The sequence below is a fragment of the Atractosteus spatula genome, chromosome 27, assembly GCF_055471065.1.
Source record: "Atractosteus spatula isolate fAtrSpa1 chromosome 27, fAtrSpa1.hap1, whole genome shotgun sequence".
In the NCBI taxonomy this organism is placed as follows: Eukaryota; Metazoa; Chordata; class Actinopteri; order Semionotiformes; family Lepisosteidae; genus Atractosteus; species Atractosteus spatula.
In genome coordinates, this window is record NC_142732.1 from 8,947,591 (window position 1) to 8,969,417 (window position 21,827).

The following is a 21,827-nucleotide window of genomic DNA, read 5'->3' on the forward strand; positions in this document are numbered from 1 at the left end:
TGTTTCCAGCTCTGCAGTTCCTGTTTATGTGCTGTCTTAGGAATATTGATGCAGCTGGTCATGAGATCACCAATCCTTAATAGCAGCTATAATACATAGAATAATACATCTCTGATAAAATACTTGATTGATAGCCTCAGCTCTAGTCATGACTGATTGATGGAAGGCTATGTGTCTTGAGAGGACAGTGCAATCATTTTCTTTTCATATATTTTTTTTTTCTGTGGTTGAAAGTAGAATTTTAGGAAATCCCGTTAATGATTAAACCTCGGTGTGTGTTGACCATCTAGCTACCCTTGTACTTTCTAAGTACACAATGGTAATCGGTCCTATAATCAAGGTCAGTTTATTAAAATCAAACCAAAGTGGTACCTCTGTTTGGGTGACATGTAAACCTCTTCTAAATTCTTTAGCAATCCAGATGGTGAGCCGCTTTTACCCTTATTTGTTGATGTCCTGGATCTTACGATTGACAGTGTTTCATTGCTGTAAAATGTTTTACATACGTATTACATCTAACTCTGCATTGACAGTAAGAAGAACGTGCGCATGTGTATGCATCTAGCTTTAAATAGGTTTAAAGTTAAAAACGTTTGAGTGTTAACTGTTAAGTCATATTGAATCAATGAAATACCCCACAGGCAACATTGGGACTGAGTACCACCATAGAGCAGTAGATAAGCCTAGTTCCCTCTGTAGACACAGCTGGTATACCTTGAGTCAGGCTGTTTGCCCCAGTAGCTCCAGTCCACCCAGCTGTATGTGGGAGGGCAATGCTGCTGAGGTGTTGTGGGGGGGTGTCATATGTTCTCAATCAATTTAAAGCTAGAGTAACCAACAGGGATGATCTCAGTCCTGATGAGCCACTGTGCTCGGGAGTATACTTTCTCAAGCAAAAATATTTAGTGACTTTATTCTGTGAGGTTGTCCGTTTATATATTCTTTTAGCAGAATGTTTGCTTCTCATTGCAAAGCCGCTGAAAAAAACATTTTAATATACATATCAGACTTCCATATTCCATATTGTGCGGATTAAGGCTGCATTTTGGTACATGTTTATCACTTTATCACTTTGTCACTTTGTGACAAGCGCCGGGCGCTACAGGGGCGAGTAGAAAAATATACAGAAAGAGGTCTTGCACAGAGACAGTCGGTCACTTATTCCCAGTAGGCAAAACCCCAGAGCAGCCCTATACCTCTGTGTTGTACGAGCACCGGTGCTGACCGCGGTTCTGATGCTGCCGTGAACTCTTTCTCCACTAGGGGGAGGGCGAGAGCGACTCAGTCAACCAGTCCGGGTAAGGCTGGAAACGTCTTCTCATAAGAAGATGCTCAGCTCTCAGCGGAGGGGCAGACAAAGAGGAGGCCTCTTATTTCGGAAGCAGGAAGCTGTACCGTGTCTTTGGGGTGAACCCTGATAACCGAAAAGGCAGGGGGAAAAAAAAAGCATTCGTTTTGCTGCGATACAGCGATGAACGCGGATTCATAGCCGGAGAATGACAAAGCAGGAAATGGGAGTCAACGCTCTTGTTTAAATTGTAGCTAAATAACACAAGTCAGCGCCTCTGCACAACGTCGCTTCTGTGTGGCTGTTTCGTTTCCCGTTGTGGGGTTCCCCGCTGTGTTGCTGGTATGACATCACGGTCGTGTTAAAATAACAAGCACGCACGCTGTTGTTGGAGCCAACATTGGTTTGTCACAATTTGAATTGAATCTGAAGGTCGTTGCTGCATGCGGGGGAGACATCTTTTGGGACATAAAAGATGCAAGCAGAGTAAGTTTTTTTTTTTCCTCCTCTTCCTCCTGACGACTGATTCCGTATTTTGACTGCAGGCGGATGATGCAGCTTGGGGATATGCAGGAGAAAGCGTTGCTCTGATATCAGCACCGCCTCTGAGATTCATCATCAGGAATAAGGATAAATCCGAGACAGCGGTTTAGCGCTTAAGCAAAGATAACGAAACGTCCTAACGCAATATAGCTTCTGCGTGTATGAAAAGACGTGTAAACGTCATAATATTTACATGCATTTTTTTTTCTCCTGCATACATGTCTTTCTGGGAGTTTAAAAAGGTATGATAAGGGGCTGTCAACGCCTCGAAGAGCTTCGGTGAGGACATCTTGCCCGGGGGATTAGTCGTAGATGCTCGTATCCCTCCTCCTTTCTCTCTACAAACTCTGCAGATTGTTCTCCATGTCCAGCTCCGACAGACTAACGGTCCCAGAACACGTGACCCGGTTCCAGAACCGCGGGACCGCCCCGGACCGGAAGGCGGTATCGCCGGGTCTCAGCGCCGACGTCCAGCAGGCTCTGGACAGCTCCCTGCCCGCGCTCAGTGCGGCGATCCGGACCCTGAAGGCGGCCAGCGAGCGCTCGGACCCCGGTGAGACCCGGCGGGCTGTCGCCGAGATCTTTCGGCTGGTGGAGGAGGCCTGGGTCCTGCCCACCATCGGGCGGCAGGTGGCCGAACAGATCTGCAACCGCGTCCGGCTGGAGGGCGGGCTGGAGCTGATTCTGCAGCTGCTGCAGGCGCCCGAGGTGGAGGTCAGATGCGAGTCCGCCCAGCTGCTGGAGCAGATCCTGGTGTCCGAGAACAGGTGAAAACGGAGGCCGCAGTCCCGTACACACAGCTGGCGTGCGGTCACTTCGCAGTCTGCTTTCTTTCGCCGCTTAAATACTGGCGTGACAACGATAAGGACTTAACTATTTTAAAGTGCGGACATTTCAGAATTCTAAAAGTTAAGGTACAGACACAGCCAGCTTAATTCTACCTGTCTTACTTTGTGGCGCGTTTTGAAGGAACAGTAAACTCTTTGATTAGGAGCTCTAGTGCTCAGCGCTTCTATACCAGAAGAGGTGTCGTTTTGGGTTGGGGTATTGTTTTCCTCAGTTCAGCAGTATCAGGTGAGCAATTCTGTAGCAGCAGAATAAGGCTATATCCGTGTATTGATTGATGGAAATAAGGCTCCAGGTGCACAGCAATGTGAACTGCAATCACATTTTCCAAGCTGGAGACTCCTGTGGAGGATATACCAATGATGTAAATGAGTTTTTTTTTAAAAAAAATTATCTGAACGATTCAGCTTTTGAATAGCTAATGGACGGTTCTGACTGTGTAAACCTGTTGTGCCCAGTTTTGGCTTAAACACAAGAGCCCGCAGGTTGTACATCTGAAACAGTTCACACTGCTGAGTGATGGGAGTCTGATTCCAGTCCTCGCCCTTTCCATGTGCAATGGTTTGCCTTTCACTGCAAGATGACACCTCAATCCACACTGTCTCCGGGGCTGGCTTTGAGTTAATTCCTGTGGGCTCGTGCTGTTTCAAGGGCAACTGCTGCAGAGCTGACCTGCAGTGAACTTTGCAGGTCTTGGTAAATTCTGGCCTGAGTCATTTATGATCTGGTGCTGTAAGACGCCGATGCCCAGTTCTCAGGAAGGCGAGAGGAAAATCTCAGTCACTTACTTGGAAAGAGCCTTTCCTTGTCTCCGTCATTACAGCTGGTTAGGTTGAAGTGAAGCAGGGCTGTCAGTCCACTGAGAGAGAAGGATTTGTAACTATTACACGGATTTAAGTGTAGGACCGTCTCCGCTTAAAACACAAGCAAAGCACTGGGACTGCCGAGTGAACCTGCAATGCATTAATCTCACAAAACCGCAAAGACAAATAAACAGGCAGATAGAAACACCAGGCATCACCTGCAACACTGCTTCCATAAAATCAGCTGATTTTTCTGTGGCGCTTGAGTAGTAGACATGCAATATTGGCTGCGTGCATGTGTCTTTCAAATCGCAGCTCTGGCCTTCCCTAGACAAGCAGGCCACCAATTTAATTATTTTAATTTTTAGCCCCGTTAGACCCCAGAGGAATGACCACTCAGCGTTTCGTGGTTTTGAGCGCGAGGCTGCCTTCTCCCATTAAATCTTGAAGAGCCGAGGTGGAACATGCAGTAAATGATCAGAAATCAGAAATCCGTCTGCACAGAAAGGAAGTGAACAGGGGATCTGGAGGCTTGTGGGTGGAAGGGGGGGCCTGTTGCCGGTTTTGTCCTCCGGGCTGAGCTGCTCTCTGTCCCACGCAGGGACTACGTGGCCCGGATGGGGCTGGGCGTGATCCTCAACCTGACCCGGGAGCAGGGGAACACGCAGCTGGCCCGCAGCGTCTCGGGGATCTTGGAGCACATGTTCAAGCACACGGAGGAGACCTGCGCCCAGCTCATTGGCAACGGGGCCCTGGACGCCCTGCTCTTCTGGTGCCGGGGCAAAGACCCCACCGTGCTGCGGCACTGTGCCGTCGCGCTGGCCAACTGCGCCATGTGCGGCGGCCACAACTGCCAGCGCCTGATGATCGAGAAGCAGGCCGCCGATTGGCTCTTCCCCCTGGCCTTCTCCAAGGAGGACGAGCTGATCCGCTTCTACGCCTGCCTGGCCGTGGCCGTGCTGGCCACCAACAGGGAGATCGAGAAGGAGGTGGTGAAGTCGGGCACCCTGGAGCTGGTGGAGCCCTTCATCGCCTCCCTGGACCCGGACGAGTTCGCCCGCAGCCTGCTGGACAGCTCGGATAACATGCAGGGCCGCAACGCCGCCGACCTGCAGCACCTGCTGCCCCTGCTGGATGGCTCCCGCCTGGAGGCGAAGTGCATCGCTGCCTTCTACATGTGCGTGGAGTCCAGCATCAAGTCCCGCCAGCGCAACACCAAGGTAGGCCCGCCAGACAGACCCACGCCAAACTGGACTGCAGTCCCAATTTCCCAGACCGGTTCTTAAAAATCAGGAACAGAATACATTCATTGGCGGTATTGACAAATTTTACCTATCGCAAAGGGCGAATTCCGAATTATTCACAAAATCGGGAACTTCCTGGAAGTACTGTATGGTTGCCATGTTGTCGGCAAACAGCTGGTCTCGCCGCGACGAGCACGAGCAAGAGTTTACGAGAATGGGGACGTGATGCGGCCCTTCCTGCTCGCTAGTCCCAGTGATATCGAATGTAATGCGATGTACAAGAGAATGAGTACAGGTTGTGCAGCAGACATTTCACTGCAGAAATGTTCCAACGTGATCTGCAGGCAGTGTTAACAGGTTCCATTTATCAGCGACTGGAAGTCGAGAGCAGAATTTCTATTGGATTAAAAGCGATGTATTCACAAGCCTGCTTGTTTACAATGTCATAGAGCCGTTTCACCTCACTGGAAGATTTGTTGCTCCGTTCTGAATCGCAGAGACTTACAGCAATATGGCGCGGCTCAGACCTGGAAGTTTTGTCTGTCTTGTCATGTAAATTGTATTTGTTTTACAAGTTACAGTGCACATTTTACGTTCATTGTGGTTTGAAATGCACTCATCAATGCCGATTCTTTCTAACCCCGAAGTATAAAAATAGCGTTGCAGTTCCCCTTGAATGCTAACAAGCCTTTGAATGGCCAGCAGCTGCTCTTACAGCTTGTACAACCTTTTTGAAAGCCACTGAGCTCCAGGTCGCACAGTTTAGCTACTCTGTTGTCTTTTTAAAAGCTGAAGTTACACTCGTACACCAGAGGAGCTAGACGGGTCACACAGCCTCCTCTCATTTCCAGACTTGACCTTCTTCCATTCTTGTAGAAATCTGGATGCTGCCGTTGGTCTCGAGATGCCCGGTTCTGTCTCTTAGATATTCCAGGAGATCGGCGCTGTGCAGAGCCTGAAGAGGATCGTCATGTACTCCAGCAATGGCACCACCTGTTCTCTGGCTAAGCGGGCGCTGATGATGATGGGAGAGAACATCCCTCGCCACATCCTCTCCTCGGTGCCCAACTGGAAAACCTGCGAGGTTCAGACCTGGCTCCAGCAGATCGGCTTCACTGCCTACGCCGAGTCCTTCCAGGTGAGCAAGAGCGCGCCTGTTACCAGTGGGGTACATCCTCTGCACTTCAGTGGAGGGTGTGTGTGTTACTCCATGGTCTCCACGCACACCTGCATTGCACCGCGCCGTTGGCCACGCAAGGTGTTTCACTGCCGGGACCCAAGTGCTGCTGGGATTGAGCCCAGATTGCCAGCGCTGCAGCTAAGATCCGTGCAGTTCGGCTGAGATTGATGGAATACAAATTGAATGTAATGCTGTTGAATTCATTGAGTTCGAAGTTCAATCTGTCTATGTCTCAGGAGATGGAGGTGGATGGGGATCTTCTTCTCAACATCACTGACCAGGACCTGCTTGCCGATCTGGGCATGACGGCAGGACTCGTTCGGAAGAGGTCAGTGGGGCAGATGTCAGTACTTCTTAAGAACACCCAGCATGCTCTGCAGCTGGAACCCCCAGCGGTAGCCATTTTGGATAGACAGGCTTTTCCGCGGTTAGAACGTCTTGCTGGTAGAGCCCACTGACTTTGTGGTTGGTCACCCATACCTCAAAGATTGTGATGAATTAATTGTTGTTTGCTTGTAAACTGCTATTTAAAGCTCTGCGGATTATTCAGCCATAAATTCAAAAACATGATTATCCGGACTGCAGGCATGTATCTTTTTCTCACCTGCAGTAGCTCGTGTATTTTGTTTGGAATAATCTTTTTGGATGGTGATCTGTTATCCCTTTATCACCTTCTTGTGTCCATTAAAACAATTTAGCGTTGAAGGAGATGAAAGAACTGTGTACTGAGCACTAGAACAATACAATTGTACGAATGACCTGTCACACCACTGAAACCAATGGCGTCCCCTTGTTTTTTCATGTTTTGCTCTTCATTTCTGGCCTGACCTGTAGGTTCTTCAGAGAGCTTCGTGTGCTAAAGACTTACGCCAATTACTCGACCTGCGACCCCAGTAACCTGGCGGACTGGCTTGGGGACGTGGACCCGCGGTTCCGCCAGTACACCTACAGCCTGGCGCAGTGCGGAGTGGACCGGAACAGCCTGCTGCAAATTACTGACCAGCAGCTTCAGACCGACTGCCAGATTGAGAATGGTGTCCACCGCGCCAAGATCCTGGCTTCTGCCAAAGGTACCAGGACTGGGGGGAGGGAAAGCAGAGGATTTGAGAGGGTAGAACCATGAGGGTCATGCATAGATGCACATACTTATATGGATTGCTCTAAAAGAGCACAGCCCGCTCATCAAAGCTTAGTAGTTCTGGCTCATTAATCTGACCATTGCATGCTCCAAACCACCAATTAAATAGGTTTACTAGTGTAAATCTGTTCATCTGATTGCACACACTATGCATCACAAAAATTCAAGTTGTTGTTATGATTCAGACATTGCATTGTTGGCACTGCCCAGGCCCATATCTAATGTGTGGGTGTGTTAATGTCTTGGAACTTGCTGTTATGCTCGCCTCTCTGGGTCGCCACAACCATGTGTTGTCCTGCAGGTCTTCTGAGACCAGCCCAGCCCTGCAGCGCCCCCGACTTCCAGCCCGATGGACCCGACGTCTTCATTAGCTACCGACGCACCACTGGGTCCCAGCTGGCCAGGTGAGCACAAAGACAGGTAGAGAGAGAGCACAGGGAAACAGCTGGCCAGGTGAGCACATAGACTTTTTTTGCAGCTCAACCCAAATCTTATCACCCTCTTTAAATCCCATTATCTCGCCTTTCACACCTTCTGTAGACGGACCTTCAGAGGTGCTCTGAGACCTGCACTCGGGCTTCAGTGTATCACCACGCTTGAGCTCAGCAAAATAGCAGCTGCAGCATCCAATACCCAATCCAGTTTGGCTCTTCGATGGGTTCTGAAGGTCTCTTTCAGGCACCTTAGGAAGACTTGTGAACATTCTTAATTGGACCTGTTAAATAAGATTCTGTTGTTCAGTGGGATCACAGACCAGTACTCTGGTGTGTGTCTGTAAGCCTGCTGAGGAGCATCTCTGCTGCAGAGAAAGCAGTGACTACGTTCTGTGGTCAGGTTCTGGCTTGAGGTTGGGAATATGAGCCCAACCCAAATGCAGCTCGGCCAGTGCCTTTGACCCCCTTGACCACCCCCCCCCTCTCTCCAGCCTGCTGAAGGTCCACCTGCAGGTACGGGGATTCAGCGTGTTCATCGACGTGGAGAAGCTGGAGGCCGGCAAGTTCGAGGAGAAGCTGATCCAGAGCGTGCAGCGGGCGCGCAACTTCATCCTGGTGCTGTCGGCCAACGCGCTGGACAAGTGCATGGGCGACCACGACACCAAGGACTGGGTGCACAAGGTGAGGGCAAGGCAGGCGAAGACGAGCTGTATGCCACTCGCCAGGGAAGGAGGACGGTAAACAGATGGAGGGGGGAGAGGGGGCATTCGAAACCGAAAGTTTCAAACTGGATTTCCATTACGTTGTAGCAAGAGTCTGCAAACCTGTACCTGGGTCCTGTGCCTACGGGTCCTGCAGCATTTGTGGGAAACCAACAATCAGAGGCCTAGAGAATGCATGCCAGCTTGCACAGAATACGCATATAGTCAGCCAAATGAAACCATTTAAGTCATGCACATTTAGTCATGAGCAAGGACCAGGAAAACCTTTGGCCTCCCAGAGTCAGGGTTGTAGATCAGAGGTCAATGGAGAAGGAGAAGCATGAGTAATTTTTTTGTAAATTGTTTGAATGCAAAAATAGCTGGCAGGGACACCCCACCCGCAGGAAGATGGGGGAAAAAATGGCAAAACCATTGCTTTTTCTCCAGTATTGCTTGAAAGGGAGCAGAGCCCTGCAGTTGTTCTCACGTGTGGTTTTTTGAGCGCTGTTGCTTTCTCCAGCGTTTCCTGCAAGCCCGTTTCAACAGGCCCTTGAATCTCGCAGGAGATCGTCACCGCCCTGAACTGCAAGAAGAATATCGTGCCCGTCACCGATCAGTTCGTGTGGCCCGAGCCCAGCTCCCTGCCCGACGACATGAGCGCCATCCTGAACTTCAACGGAATCAAGTGAGTCAGCTGCTACGCTGAACAGCCGTTCGCGGTGTGATGTCCGTGGAGACATAACCTGGGGTCTTTCGAGAGCCAGTGTTAAGGATCTAATCCCTAAATTTGTGCATTTTCTGTTGAAGGTCTCGTCAGCATAATTACTAGAACCTAGGTTGACACATTGAAGGATCAGATAAGGATAAGACGTTTTCTTACATATAGTCTATGGACAAAAAATTGTTCTATGCTCAAATCTCTCTGCTGGGCCCTATATAAATGTATTCTCAACAACAGCTTCCTATATATCCTCTGAGTCTTAGAAAAATGGTCGTAGTTTGTATACTTGGAATAAACCGTTTTCTCTGTAACCTGACTTACCTATTTAATAAACTCAGCCCATGTACCAAGAAGCATCCTACAAACACTCCTAACACTGATGTCATCGACCCCCACCGCTCTCCTCTCCCTGTAGGTGGTCTCACGAATACCAAGAAGCCACGATTGAGAAGATCCTGCGCTTCCTGAAAGGCCGCCCAAGTCAAGATATGTCCAGCTTTCCAGAGAGCCTCCAGGGGAATTCGGGGCCACATCATGGATAGCCAGAGGTTAAGGGGTGGGAGGTGTTATTTTGTGACCTGGAAAATGGGATTTTCCCCACAGAGCAAGACGCAGAGCCAAAGAGAGGCCCTGCCGCAAATGTGACCCCTGACATTTCTCTCGCTCCCCCTGCCTGTACATCCCTTTACCCAGCATTCCCTGCGCCTTGCACTGATTGGCCAGCCTGTTCCTACCTCCTGCGGATGCGACACTGTGCACAAGTGCTGTTTACCCTTAGAGAGAAAGGCAGTAACCAGGAAGGTTTTATATTTTGAGAATTTGCAACCTGTGTTGCCAAGGCCAAGTTGATCAAGGCCAGGTCAGCATGCTATTGAACTTCATAGATTTTTCTTTTAAATATGTTTACATGGAGTACCAAGGGTAGAGTGGCTTAGAGATTTGCTGAGGAACTGGGACTTGAGGACGCTCTCCCTAGTGGTCACTCCAGCCTTGACAGTTTGTAAAGGAAAAGCTGCTCATCTCTCAGGTATGACAACACTGCAGCGTCCCTGGTGTGGACCATACCAAGTGTAAAAAAAAACGTAGTCACAGGCTGACCCTGAGGATGAGAACGATCCTTTCCCATGAGCCTCGGACCTGGGAGTCCCTCTTTTCTTAACTCCTGCTCTCTGTAAGGAAATCTCATTTGCTTGATACTAATCTACACCACAACACACTCCTCCAATAACTGCTGTAAGTGCAAAAAACACAAAACTGGCAACAACCTTTTTTCAAGGTTTTATTAATTTGATACTATGCTTGTTTTATGCCTCTTTTTTATATAATCAGAAACACCCTTTGTACTTTTTTGGCCTCTGTTGACCGCTTTGGTTCTGAGCCGTATGCGGTGTTTTATTGAAACGGTGGGAGAAAAGCAGAACCAAACCTCAGAGCTTGTTGGACAAACAACAGTGTCTCTTTCCTCATGGAGCTTGAGCTGTGACTCAAGTGCATGCCTGAAATCTGTTTAACATGTTAGATACTGTCTTACATTATACAGAAGTGTGCAAATAAGGCAAAAACAGCAGACGTTCTGATTAAACTGTCCAAAACACAGTCGTTATTCTCAGGCAATCTTAAGTGTAGCTATTAGTATTACCATCACAAAGATCTTTGGAGTGTGTGTCCCAAAATGCAACACTTAGCTATGTAACTTCTTTGACTCTGATTCATTCTCCAATTTGCATACTACAGCAGCCTGCTCAGTGTGAGTGAAGTACTGTAAATCCTTGTTCAGAAACAGACATTGCCTTACTCTTCCACAGTCAAGCTGCAGTTCAAGAAATGAAAGTGGGCAACTGAATAGTGGTCAGTCAGTGCTAGCCAGCCTTTATCCTGTGACATATTTAGCATGGATCTGTTTGCTTGCACTAAATCCCCTTTAGAAAATGCTGCAATAAGAACGTTTGTGATAGAGCCGAGCTCTGCAGAGGTGTCTAACCAGATGACTGATTTATCTTTACTATATTAAAGCTACTGTATAAAGCATTGAACTGCTTGGCATTATAATCCAAGAGCCCCGCAGATATAGCTGAGTAGCCAAACAGAAGCCTTTCTTCCTGTATGGGACTATAGACTAGTTTTTGGTACTGCAACCATACAGCTACTATCAGTGCCCACATAACAATTCCCATATGCTTTTTATATTAACTAGTGCAGCATCCTAAACATTGCTCTTGTAACTATCCGTGATGTGTAAAAAAAACACCCTTTTAAAAGAATTCAGAGCAATATTCACATAAGCTGATCTAGTGATGACGTTTTTTTTTAAATAAGATGAAGATCAGCCGCGTTTGATAGTGATTTCTACCCCTCTGTGTAAGTCTGGAATACATGAACAAGGGGTGCCTCAGAAGTTTAATCCTTACTGTGTAACAGGTCAGGAAGGAGTACAGTCGGATTTCTCCCAGAGGCAGCAGCAGACTGACAGCAATCATCTCATGGTTCCTTGGTTCCGTTTTAAATTCAAACCGGCCCAAGGGATTACAAACTCTCAGGTCATATGGAAGAATTTGACTTCCTAACGCTTTTCTCGGGTTGTGCAGTCAGCTGGGCAGAGGCAGCCCAAGGTCTGTGCCAACAGGAGCTTTTAAGCAGCTGGCGAACAGGCTTGCAGGCACTCTAGTGAGAACAGTGGCTTTCTCTCCTTTCTCTCAGTGTTGTAGCGTCAACGGCTTTATCCTTTACGGTCGTCCCTGTGGCCTTAAGTACTGTACGTATTCAATGTTAGAGTATAGATGAAAACTATTATATTAATGTGAATTCAGGAAATTCATTTTTTTTTAATTTAGGTTCAGTCAACTGAACCATAATATGCAATAAATAAAATGAGCCTGCCAATTTGATTTTTAATGTTCACGTTTTTCCCAGAAAAACATACCGGAGTGTTTCTTTTTCATGCTTTTTACCACTTTTTTTAAACCAGTTTGAGGAATTGTCCAATGCATTGAGAACTAATTCATGATCATTTGATCTGATTCTCATTGACTTCTCGGCCTAATCAGCTATATTGTAGGTTGTTAAAAGGCTGTACATTTTCCCAGAGAACTATGCAAATGCTCTGGTTTGACACACTCTTTGGTATCTGCTTTACAACCATCTTTTTTCCTTGTCAGTTACCAATTTGTGACGTGCATTTCCAAAAGCACTGTGAGTTTGCCATGAATTAGTGGGGGAGAGGATTAGGAAACATTCTGATTAGAGAGTTTCTTCACAGATCAATATTTCTAGGGTGGATCCCTGTGTTACCCAGACTCTGCCCTTTATTAACCAAAAAACCTGACATCCCTTGATATCACTTCATCTCAGGTTTAGGAATAAAACTTGATAACTGTTACTTTTGTGCTCTTGTCCACTGAATTTTCTTTTAAAAAGTGAAACCACAAAATTTGATGGGTTTTTTGGTGCCACTTATATAACAGGAAAAGTTTTTAAAAAAGGCGATAACTCTTGCAGTAAGTTATTTCGGTAACAATCTGTTTGAACCATGCTGTATAATGGCTTCATAATCCTTTCATAGCTGCCATACAAGACGTAATAGTCACAGGCATAAAACTTTATAGGGACAAGTGAAAATGACGTGTGCACGAGAGGTCACGGCATTCGCTTTAGGATCATTTATAACGTTTGGTATGATTCAAAGTTGAAAGAAATGTCATGATCTCTTATGAAGCCCCATGGAGAAGGGCTACACAGTCCACAACTGCATTAAGAATGACCCCTGCTTTGGAAGAGACAGTAGATCCGATTAGGTTTAATTATTAATGAAGCTACATCCAAATCAAGTGTTACAGTTACTTCCACTGAAAATACAGGAATCAGACACTTATTTTTATTTACAACACATCAAGAGTGACATTATATACAGGACTTGGTTCAAATAAGCAGGACATGCTACATGCAGCACAGCCTGATGAATCTGCATATCTGGCTCAACAGTCATATCCAGACTGGAAAGGTTCTGTACAGAGAGGAAAACTCCGAACAGAAAAAGCAAGACCACCCTGCACTAGCCTGTAACTACTGAAGCAGGCCTCTGGACAACCCTAAGTGGTAAATTAGTTTTGAAATACTGAAATACTACCTAGCTTTGAAATACTGTACTACCCTTTTCCTTATGTTCCAGTGGAGGACTCCAGTGTGAGAAGTATTCTTTTTCACCTTGTGTGAAATTATTAGTGTCCGGGATGCGCAGACTGCTCAACTCACGTGCAGTACAGTGAATGTTATTGCTGATGTGACTGTAACAGTGACCCAGGCTTGGTTATGTGTGCACGAGTGAGGCGTGTAAAAACTGCCATCCCCGCATGAGCTAAAAAGTAAGATGTTCAATATCCTTAGGCTAGACTCTCGCCAGGAACTTACCCGTCAAGTGCTGAATTACCTAGTTACACTGTACATTAATGTATTCTATCAGTTCCTCTTTTTCTATTTCAATTAAAATAAGAAACAGAAACCTAGTGCCTTTTTCATTCTTACTTTTTATTGGGCATCTATATATCCACACTGATCAACAGTGATGTGCATGAGTTATTTTAAATTCTTTGTGATGTAGTGTCTAAAACAACCAGTAGGGCACATATTCCCTTTGATAAAAGTGCTTAGGTAGCACGTGTGCCAAGTATGGGTGCAATCAATGCAGTCAGCGTGCAAAAGGAAAGTGGTGATTGCAACTCAACATTACATTAGTGACAGTATAATCTGAGATTCAAAAGGGCATGCTGAGAAATCAAGTACTGCCCGTCTCAAAGCATCTAATATGAATCTGCATTTCAGATCACGATCTTATAAAATTAATTAACTAGCACCTGATGGATCAGTGCCCCAGAGGACTGGTTTCTGTTAAAGAAAGCCCAGTCTGGCCTATTGCCCTGAAGCAATAAAAAGGTTATTAAACTGTAAAACGTATGAGCTTTTACAATGCAATTGGATTCCTAAAGAGAGAGGCATCTCTCATTTCAAAGTCTCTCAACTGAATCTCTCATTTCAAACTTTGTAGACGGGAAACTCTGAATTTGAGCTTTTGTAAACAATTTTCTCCAATTATTTTCTTCGGAGTGCGGAGCTTTAAGTCATTCCCTTATCTTATTATTTTGCTTTTTCTTCACATTTGATGGGCTGGACATAGAGAGCATTGGCTGGCCTCACAGCCATGATGTCATCTTTGGCTGTGATGCCTGGTCAGCCCGAAGGGTCTGACATCACCTTGATCAGCTGCCCCCAGCCCGGGTCTGGAGGGACTCCTGTGAAGAATCTGATACATTCCGGCCGGCAGAGGATGTCAGACTGTCAGGACGTCCCTTGAAAGGTGTTGTAGTCACTTGTTTTCTCTCTGAGCTTCAAAGTCCTGCAGAGACACAATGAGCAGCTACGCACACTGTACATATACATATTCAAACAGACTCAGATCAAATTAACGTACTCGCACACATGCAGCTTGGGAAAGTTGTAAAAACACAAAATTTACTTTTCCTTGGAACTCTTGACATTGACCGTAGAACTAGCCCAGTTCAAAATACTACCTGGACCCTTACCTGCCCTGGACTCCAGTACTAAATTCCTCCAATATTGTTCTTCAGGAGCACAAAAGTCATCTGAACACTATGTGAATTAGATCACGTTTGTTGTAAAGCAGAAGTAACTTTTGGCCTGAATTATTTATTTTGAGCTGGGAGTTGGGGCCTTGGGCTCTGCTAGGGTTAGGAAAACCATAAGGCTGAGAGTAAAACTAGAGTTATGGTTGTGTTTTAAATAGTTAACTTAAGTAAATGTGAGATCCAGGTCTTTGCCTGAAACTTTAGCACGCCCATTTTCAGATTTCTGTTGGGTGTAATACTAAATCTACCCCAAATACAAGCCCACTCAAAATGCAAGGTGCTCAGTTCTTTTGGTGGGTCTCAGCACAAGCACAGACACGTACAAAAAAAAAGTGATCCAATACAAGGAACTGAGTGATTCATGTATCGAAACGACAGTAAACGTTTCCTGGAATCCCACTTTGTTGATTTAGGAATAAGACAAATAAAGAGCGCGGCGCTCGAATTCAGGCCACGGGGCGACGCATCCTACCCGATGATGGCAGCGGGGACGAGGAGCAGGCCCGCCCCAAACAGGAAGGGGAATCCTTTCAGGAAGTGCAGCGTGGCGGGATAAAGAGAGTTAAAGACCCCGTTGGACACCAGCAAGCACAGGCTCTCCACGCAGGCCACCAGCGCAAACAGAGCCCCTAGCCAGAACACACAGAACAGAAGGAATCACACACCCGGCTACGGCACTCATGTACAGCCCTGGGGTAAAACTACCACTCTGTTCCAGCCTGTTTTGCTGCTGCTATCTCTTAATTATCCCTTAAACTTAACACTGCTCTTTTTGAGAAATGCCCCGGGATGTTTAATGACCACAGAGGCAGGACCTCGGTTTTACATCTCATCCAAAGGACCGCGCCTTTTTTCCCCACAGTACAGCATCCCTATCACTAAACTGGGGCATTAGGATCCACACAGACTGCAGGGTGAGCGCCCCCTACTGGCCCCACCAACACTCTTCCAGTAGCAACCTTAGCTTTCCCTGGAGGTCTCCCATCCAGGTACTGGCCAGGCTCACACCTGGTGACCTTCAGTGGGCTGCCAGTGGTGAGCTACAGGGTGATATGGGTGCTGGCTAATGAAAACCAGCAGGTGTCTGGTCCTCCTGCCTTAAACTATTATCTGCCCAGGTTACTTGAGGACCAGGGCTTTACTTTTGATTCTGAATGGTAAAGCAATGAAGAAAGGAGTCCCTAGTGAATCCCAGATGTGACACTATCTTCAAGTAAGATAACAGTTAACTACAGTTGGTGCTACTTTTATTTTCTATTTATACAGCCGCTCTGTGTGAAAAGACATTCATCTCTCGCCAGATACTGTTTTGTAATGTTCAGGGAGACCTTGGAGTTTAGACCTCACAGAGAAAGCTGTGCCTGGAATAAGAGTCCAGGCAATGCCACGACCCTTGATCTTTCCTGAAAAAAGATCCATGTGCTCGCACTTTGATTATCATTAACTTTAATCATTTTATAGGTTTATTTGTCGATCAGCAGCACTTTTTTCTAGTTTTGCACAAGGTAGCCAGAATCCGTGCTCTGGCTGAGCCCAAATTTGAGAGCAGAAAGTCTTTGGGACATAACCAGATTTAGTGGACCAGTGTCACTCACTGTGTCAGCAGGCACTTTACCAATAAGTACCGACCCGAAATCCATCCTCCCCAACAAACGAGCTGGTGGTACGCCCAACCATTTTGGAAGAACGCCATACAATCTCGTCTTCCAGTCACTTTTTTCATGATGTCAGTTTCAGAGAGTGGAAATCAAACCATGTGACAAGAGACTGTCCAAGGTGGACACAGTCCCTGCGAGAGGACAAAGAACGATGACTCCTACTCACCTTGCTCGGACACATCCACCAGCTTGGACATCTTGGACCGGAGGACAGGGGTCATTGCCATGGACAGTAAGGAGATGGCATAGCCTGAGGAAAAAAACAGCAGAACAAAAGACAGACTGAGCAGGCCACATCACAAACTGGAACAGGTTGTTGCCATTTGCTTCATAGTGATGCCAGGGATATAAATGTAAACTGAGCTGTTAAGTTTCTTGGTAAAAAGTCGCTCAAATACAACGCTAGCTTGGTTTGTAGGACCCAGGAACAAGGAAGGACAGAATGCTGAAAGCCAAGACCAATGGCCACCCATTTTAACAAGTTCTATGCATTTAGAGGTCCACTAGAGAGCAGTGCTACGGCAGTGGTCAGTGGGAAGAAAGGCTGCTACATTGGTACTAAATTTACACCTACTGAAATGACACCACACTGACTCTCAGAAGCACCTGCTGAACATCACTGTTTCGTACCGGGTACATCTGTCAGTGTTCAGCCTCTGAACATCATTCCGTTAACCATTCTTGGCTTTGAAAACATAAGAGAAGCCGGAACACTGACTCAGTTCCTAACTCGCTGGCCTAATCTCCTCGAGTCAGCCGCTGTGCCCAGATATCAGCAGGAAGGAGAGACAGCTCTAGGCATGGGAGCTCCGTTTTCTTTTTCTGAAAGGAATACTGAGCCAGAGGTCCCTCCACTCTCCCCTCAGACTTTTCCTTCGAATTCACAAACGTGCCTGACTTATTCCGGGTGAGCGATCTCAACAAATTCTTCTCCAGCAGTCTAAAAATGCCAAGAAAGCCTCCCCTCACAAGACAGACAGGTGAAATATGGTAGGAGGTATGTTTTCTTAGGCCTCGGGGGGTTACCTGCAATCATTAACTAAACACTGAATGGGCAAAGTTCTCTGCATTTAAAAAAAGAAAACAAAGTCATCTGAAAAGACTTGTTAGCGAATTCCTTGAAGAAAGAAATGGACTCGTCTTGCACACTGGTATGCGTGACTCAAGTATTCCCAACCGAAGGAGCCAATCAATCATGTCTCGACCAATTGAAAGAGCCGAGGCCCGAGTGAACTGGTCAACTGAAAGACCACGTGCCCCCTACCTGTGAACATGAGCGTGGTGGTGCTGGCCACAGCGATGACCACCAGACTGGCCATATTGGAAGCCAGGCCAATGATGGCGATCCAGGAGTCCTCCAGGCACCACTGCAGGGCCCGCAGCCCCAGCAGGCTGGTGAGGGAGCTCAAGTACTGGGCGGCCGAGCCGTAGCCTATCAGCGCCGGGCCCCAGCACAGGGGGGCGCTCAGCTCGTATATCACGTACAGGCCCCGGCTCCCGAAGTGGACCGTGACCACGACGAAGAAGGACAGGAGGTACAGCCACAGCCTGCTCCGACGGCCGCCCCCCCCGGCTGCGGCGCATAGCCGCCCCACCGCCCGGTAGTGCTTCATGGAGAAGAGCCGCGCGTCTGGGTCCGGGCGCACCGACTCGGGCACGAAGAGGTAGGCGTAGAGGGCCGCTGCCATGGCTGTGGCCAGCACGAGCCAGAAGGGGTTAATATACCTGGGGAGTAAGCAAACAGCGGATTTCAGTTCCTTTGCTGAGGTTCGAGGGTGCCTGGAGGACCTACGCTATTGTGTATAATGGGCATTTGCTTTTTAAAGGCAAGCACCCTGGATATAAACCTGCAGTTAACCGGGGAGCACGTGGTAAAGACCAAGCACCTCTGCCTTCTTATTTGGAAAATATCTCACTTAGAAACAAATTATGCTAAAATGAATTTGTGCAGACATTAACGGGGGACCAGGCCGTGTCAGCATTTACAAACCCATCGCCCTGCCACTCACAACTCACAACTAGCAGCCCACTGATGCTAAGCAGTTGGGAGCCTGGCCAGTACCTGGATGGGAGACCTCCTGGGAAAAACTAAGGTTGCTGCTGGAAGAGGTGTTAGTGGGGCCAGCAGGGGGCGCTCACCCTGCGGTCTGTGTGGGTCCTAATGCCCCAGTATAGTGACTGTGGATGAGACGTCAAACTGAGGTCCTGACTCTCTGTGGTCATTAAACAACCCGGGGCATTTCTCGAAAAGAGTAGGGGTGTTACTCCGGTGTCCTGGCCAAATTTCCCCCCTGGCCTTTACCAGTCATGGCCTCCTAATAATCCCCATCTCTGAACTGGCTTCATTACTCTGCTCTCCTCCCCACTGAGAGCTGGTGGGGCTGCAAACTGGTGGTGGTGGAGGGGATCCCCATTACCTGTAAAGCGCTTTAAGTGGAGTGTCCAGAAAAGCGCTATATGAGTGTAAGGAATAATAATAATTATTATTATATTTCACGTATCTCAGGACTAGCACAGTAAAACAGAAGCTAACTCCCAGGTCGCACTGCTACAAGCTCTGTGTGGATGTGTGCTGATTTCAGGCCTAAGGACTTGTTGTGGTTGATGAAGATGGTACCCTTGCGCCAGGCGCCACTGGCCCCCCACGACGCTGGCCAGCATGCCCGCCACCCCGATGCAGGCCTCCAGCACAGCCACGCGGAAGGTGCGTGAGCGTGTGTCGCTGACGTCCGCCACGTAGGCGAAGCAGGCGGCGAGGACGGCGTTGAAGTCTCCGCTGAGCCCGCTGAGGAGGCGCCCCAGGAGGAACCAGGCCACGGGCAGCCGCAGGTACATCACCAGCAGGTAGACGCCGGCCTGCAGGGCCAGGGCCAGGCTGGGCAGCATCAGCACCGGCCGGCGGCCCGCCCTGTCGCTCCAGGAGCCCATGAGCGTGGCGGTGAAGACCCCCACCACAAAGCCCCCCAGGCTGATGTACAGGTTCCAGTGGGCAGTGAGGGTCTCCACCTCCTGGCATGACAATGACAGGGACGGAAATTATTCCCAGTCTATAGCATTCATCCGTCCATTTACAAACTCCTTTGTCCCATTCAGGGTCGGCAGGGAGCCAGAGCAAACATTGGGCGCCTGTCCGTCTTAGAGCAGAAAGACACACATTCATACCAGGGCCTTCTTTCCCAGAAGCCAATGAACCCACCTGAATGTCTTTGGACTGTGGGAGGAAACTGAAGCACTCAGATAACACCCACACAAACCCTAGGAGAACATACGAGCTCCACACAGACAGTACCGCAGGTCCGGAATTGGACCCAGGGCATCAGCGACGCAAGGTAGCCACTGCGTCATCCTGCGCCCCCTCCCCCCAATCCATGAGCAGTTTCAGAATTTGCACCACGCAAAATGAGCTGCAGGGCTAGATCGTGGACGGCAAAGATATTGAATTCAAAACCGGCGGTGAAATCAAATGCATCATAACACGCATAATAAAATTCGCTGCGTCGAATTTCGTGTTCGCCTTAAATGGCTTCGGTGACGTTCAAACGTAACAGAAAATGATCCAAATAACCTTCGTTTTGTAATACGGTGAAAAATAATTAAAAAATGTTTAAACTACTTATTCTCTGAAACATCACGGGTCTAAACTACGACTGCGAAATCTCAAATGTCATGCAGTGCACGCAAAATAACAGCACACAAAGCAGTGTATAGTAGCTGGTAGATTTATATTCAATAATATAATTTATCTTTACTGTTTTGTCACTAGAGACGGTACTGTCCTGGTTGATTTTCACCCAAACTTGTAGAATCTTTTCCATCTTTGGAAACGTTAAAATGTTTCTGTGAATTGCAGGGAAGAGAGCAAACTTTAAAATCGGCTCTGTCGCCGGAAAAAAAAAAAATTCACCGAGAACTTCTCAATAAAACTGGCTAAATCACAGAAAAGTCACGGGACGATATCACGACGCAATCCTTTACCGTCTGCAGAGTTTGCGGCCCAGAGTCGTTCCTGCAGCCGCCTTCTCGAGTTCCATTGTACCCGAGGTCCTCGCTAATGCGGTCCCATAGGTACTGCGTGCACAGCGGCGTCTGCAGGACCAAGGAGAAGGTGCACAGGAACAGAACGGGCTCCACGGTGACAGGTAGCCGGCAAGGAAAGGGTGGCCGCCCGCAGCGGCAGCAGCCACGGCCGTCCGTCACGTCCACGACCGGCGCCAGCTCGGAAACCGAGCCTGCGATCGGTGTGGGGCCGGCCGGGGCCTGCGTCCCGGGGTCGTCGGGGAGAATCGCGTCCGTGTCCGCGGAGTCGTCCATCACTCCCTGCCGAGTCTGCGGAATCTGCAGCGCTGCTGTGGACGCCAGCCGCAAGCAGCGAGTTCATAGTCCCGTATCTCTTCGCTTTCATTTATCAGGCTGTACTGGCTAACGGTATATACGGTTAGTCCTTCAGCCGTACTTCCCGAAATGGAGGGGTTTAAGTTAGCAAAAAGCAATACGGAGCTGTCAATTTGTTTTGCGTCAGCCGAACAATAACCCTCCAATTGAAATAATAATGCATGAATTGTGAGGAAGGTGCTTGTTGACTGGTAAGGTTTTTAGGCAGCCCAGAGACAGCACAGGGCAAGATCACACTACTACCCATCTGGCTGCTAGCTGCTAATTGATGCCAGGATCTCATCCAGCTGTTTCTTGAAAGAAGCCTCATCTGTATGGCTGGATAGCTTGTTCCACGCTCTCACCACTCTTTGTGTAAAGACGTTTTGGGGGGCCTGCAAAAAAGGTTGCTAGTGCTGCATTGGAAGGCTTCACATTCCCACTCCTGGCATGCCCTGATATTATTTAGAAGGAGCTCTTGCCAGCTGGGAGCTCCAGTAAGGGTGAAGGAGAACTGAAGTGCAGCTCCTGACACAGTCCAAGCCTTCCTGCAGGGGGGGCTCCATTGCAGCTCTTTAATCTTCTAGGGTTCCTGAGCTAGAGGGGACAGCGCAGGGAGGAATGGGCATCGCCTTCCAGTGTTATTGGTGCACCCTGTTTCACAAAATTATCAAACATATTCTTACAAAAGGAAACATATTTTGTGGTTTTATCAGGCAGTTTCATTTTGTATTAATAGTAATAATAACAACATACTAAACAAAATAATAAAAAAAACAATGAATGCCATCTAGCCTGATCGCCAGTTTGTTAACCAGTGTCTCTGTGTGTCATGTGCACTTCCTTCGCTTGTCAGATTGTACCTTCTGCTGAGGTTTCAGTAAGTCTAAAGTGTGATAACAGAGTACCAGACAATCGCTGTGCTCGGGTAACTCTTATCAGGTGCAGTGTCATCTGTGAGTGCCAGGAATTGCACAAGTGAATAGCAGATATGGAATAGGGTCTCTCTGAAGATCTATGGAGGTTGCTATTAATATCTAAGTAATATCTTGTTGAGCACTGGCCAAACAAACAGGCAAGTCAATTTCTGTACTATTATATTACTTGGTCTGTGGGGGCAGAGTTTTTATTTGAGTTTACACAGGACAGGACTTTGTGCCAAAAGGCTATTGTATAATTATAAACCAAGTTAGTGGTATGGAGTGTAAATGTGTTGTTAATAGTGCCTTCTGAAATGCTGACAGTTTACGCAATTTGGCATTTT

The 21,827-nt window shown here is 47.7% G+C and overlaps 2 protein-coding genes across 3 annotated transcripts; one reads left to right on the plus strand and one right to left on the minus strand.

The window, feature by feature from the left end:
- Nucleotides 1-1,425: 1,425 nt before the first annotated feature.
- On the plus strand, nucleotides 1,426-13,393 carry sarm1 (sterile alpha and TIR motif containing 1). Of its 2 annotated transcripts, XM_088906867.1 has the most exons (10): nucleotides 1,426-1,774; nucleotides 2,203-2,598; nucleotides 4,082-4,700; nucleotides 5,650-5,862; nucleotides 6,141-6,232; nucleotides 6,739-6,974; nucleotides 7,344-7,446; nucleotides 7,968-8,157; nucleotides 8,741-8,862; nucleotides 9,314-13,393. In XM_088906867.1, exons 1-10 carry the CDS (start codon nucleotides 1,764-1,766, stop codon nucleotides 9,438-9,440), a joined length of 2,109 nt encoding a protein of 702 aa, XP_088762993.1. In that variant the 5' UTR covers nucleotides 1,426-1,763; the 3' UTR covers nucleotides 9,441-13,393. The 2 variants fall into 2 exon arrangements, with proteins under 2 accessions (XP_088762993.1, XP_088762992.1); XM_088906866.1 differs by having other exon boundaries at nucleotides 1,426-2,598.
- Nucleotides 12,678-20,856, minus strand: slc46a1 (solute carrier family 46 member 1). The gene is made up of 6 exons (XM_088906868.1): nucleotides 20,168-20,856; nucleotides 18,810-19,201; nucleotides 17,457-17,917; nucleotides 16,359-16,442; nucleotides 15,007-15,163; nucleotides 12,678-14,284 (listed from the first exon to the last, which is right to left on the minus strand). Exons 1-6 carry the CDS (start codon nucleotides 20,501-20,503, stop codon nucleotides 14,227-14,229), a joined length of 1,488 nt encoding a protein of 495 aa, XP_088762994.1. The 5' UTR covers nucleotides 20,504-20,856; the 3' UTR covers nucleotides 12,678-14,226.
- Between the last annotated feature and the right edge of the window lie 971 nt (nucleotides 20,857-21,827).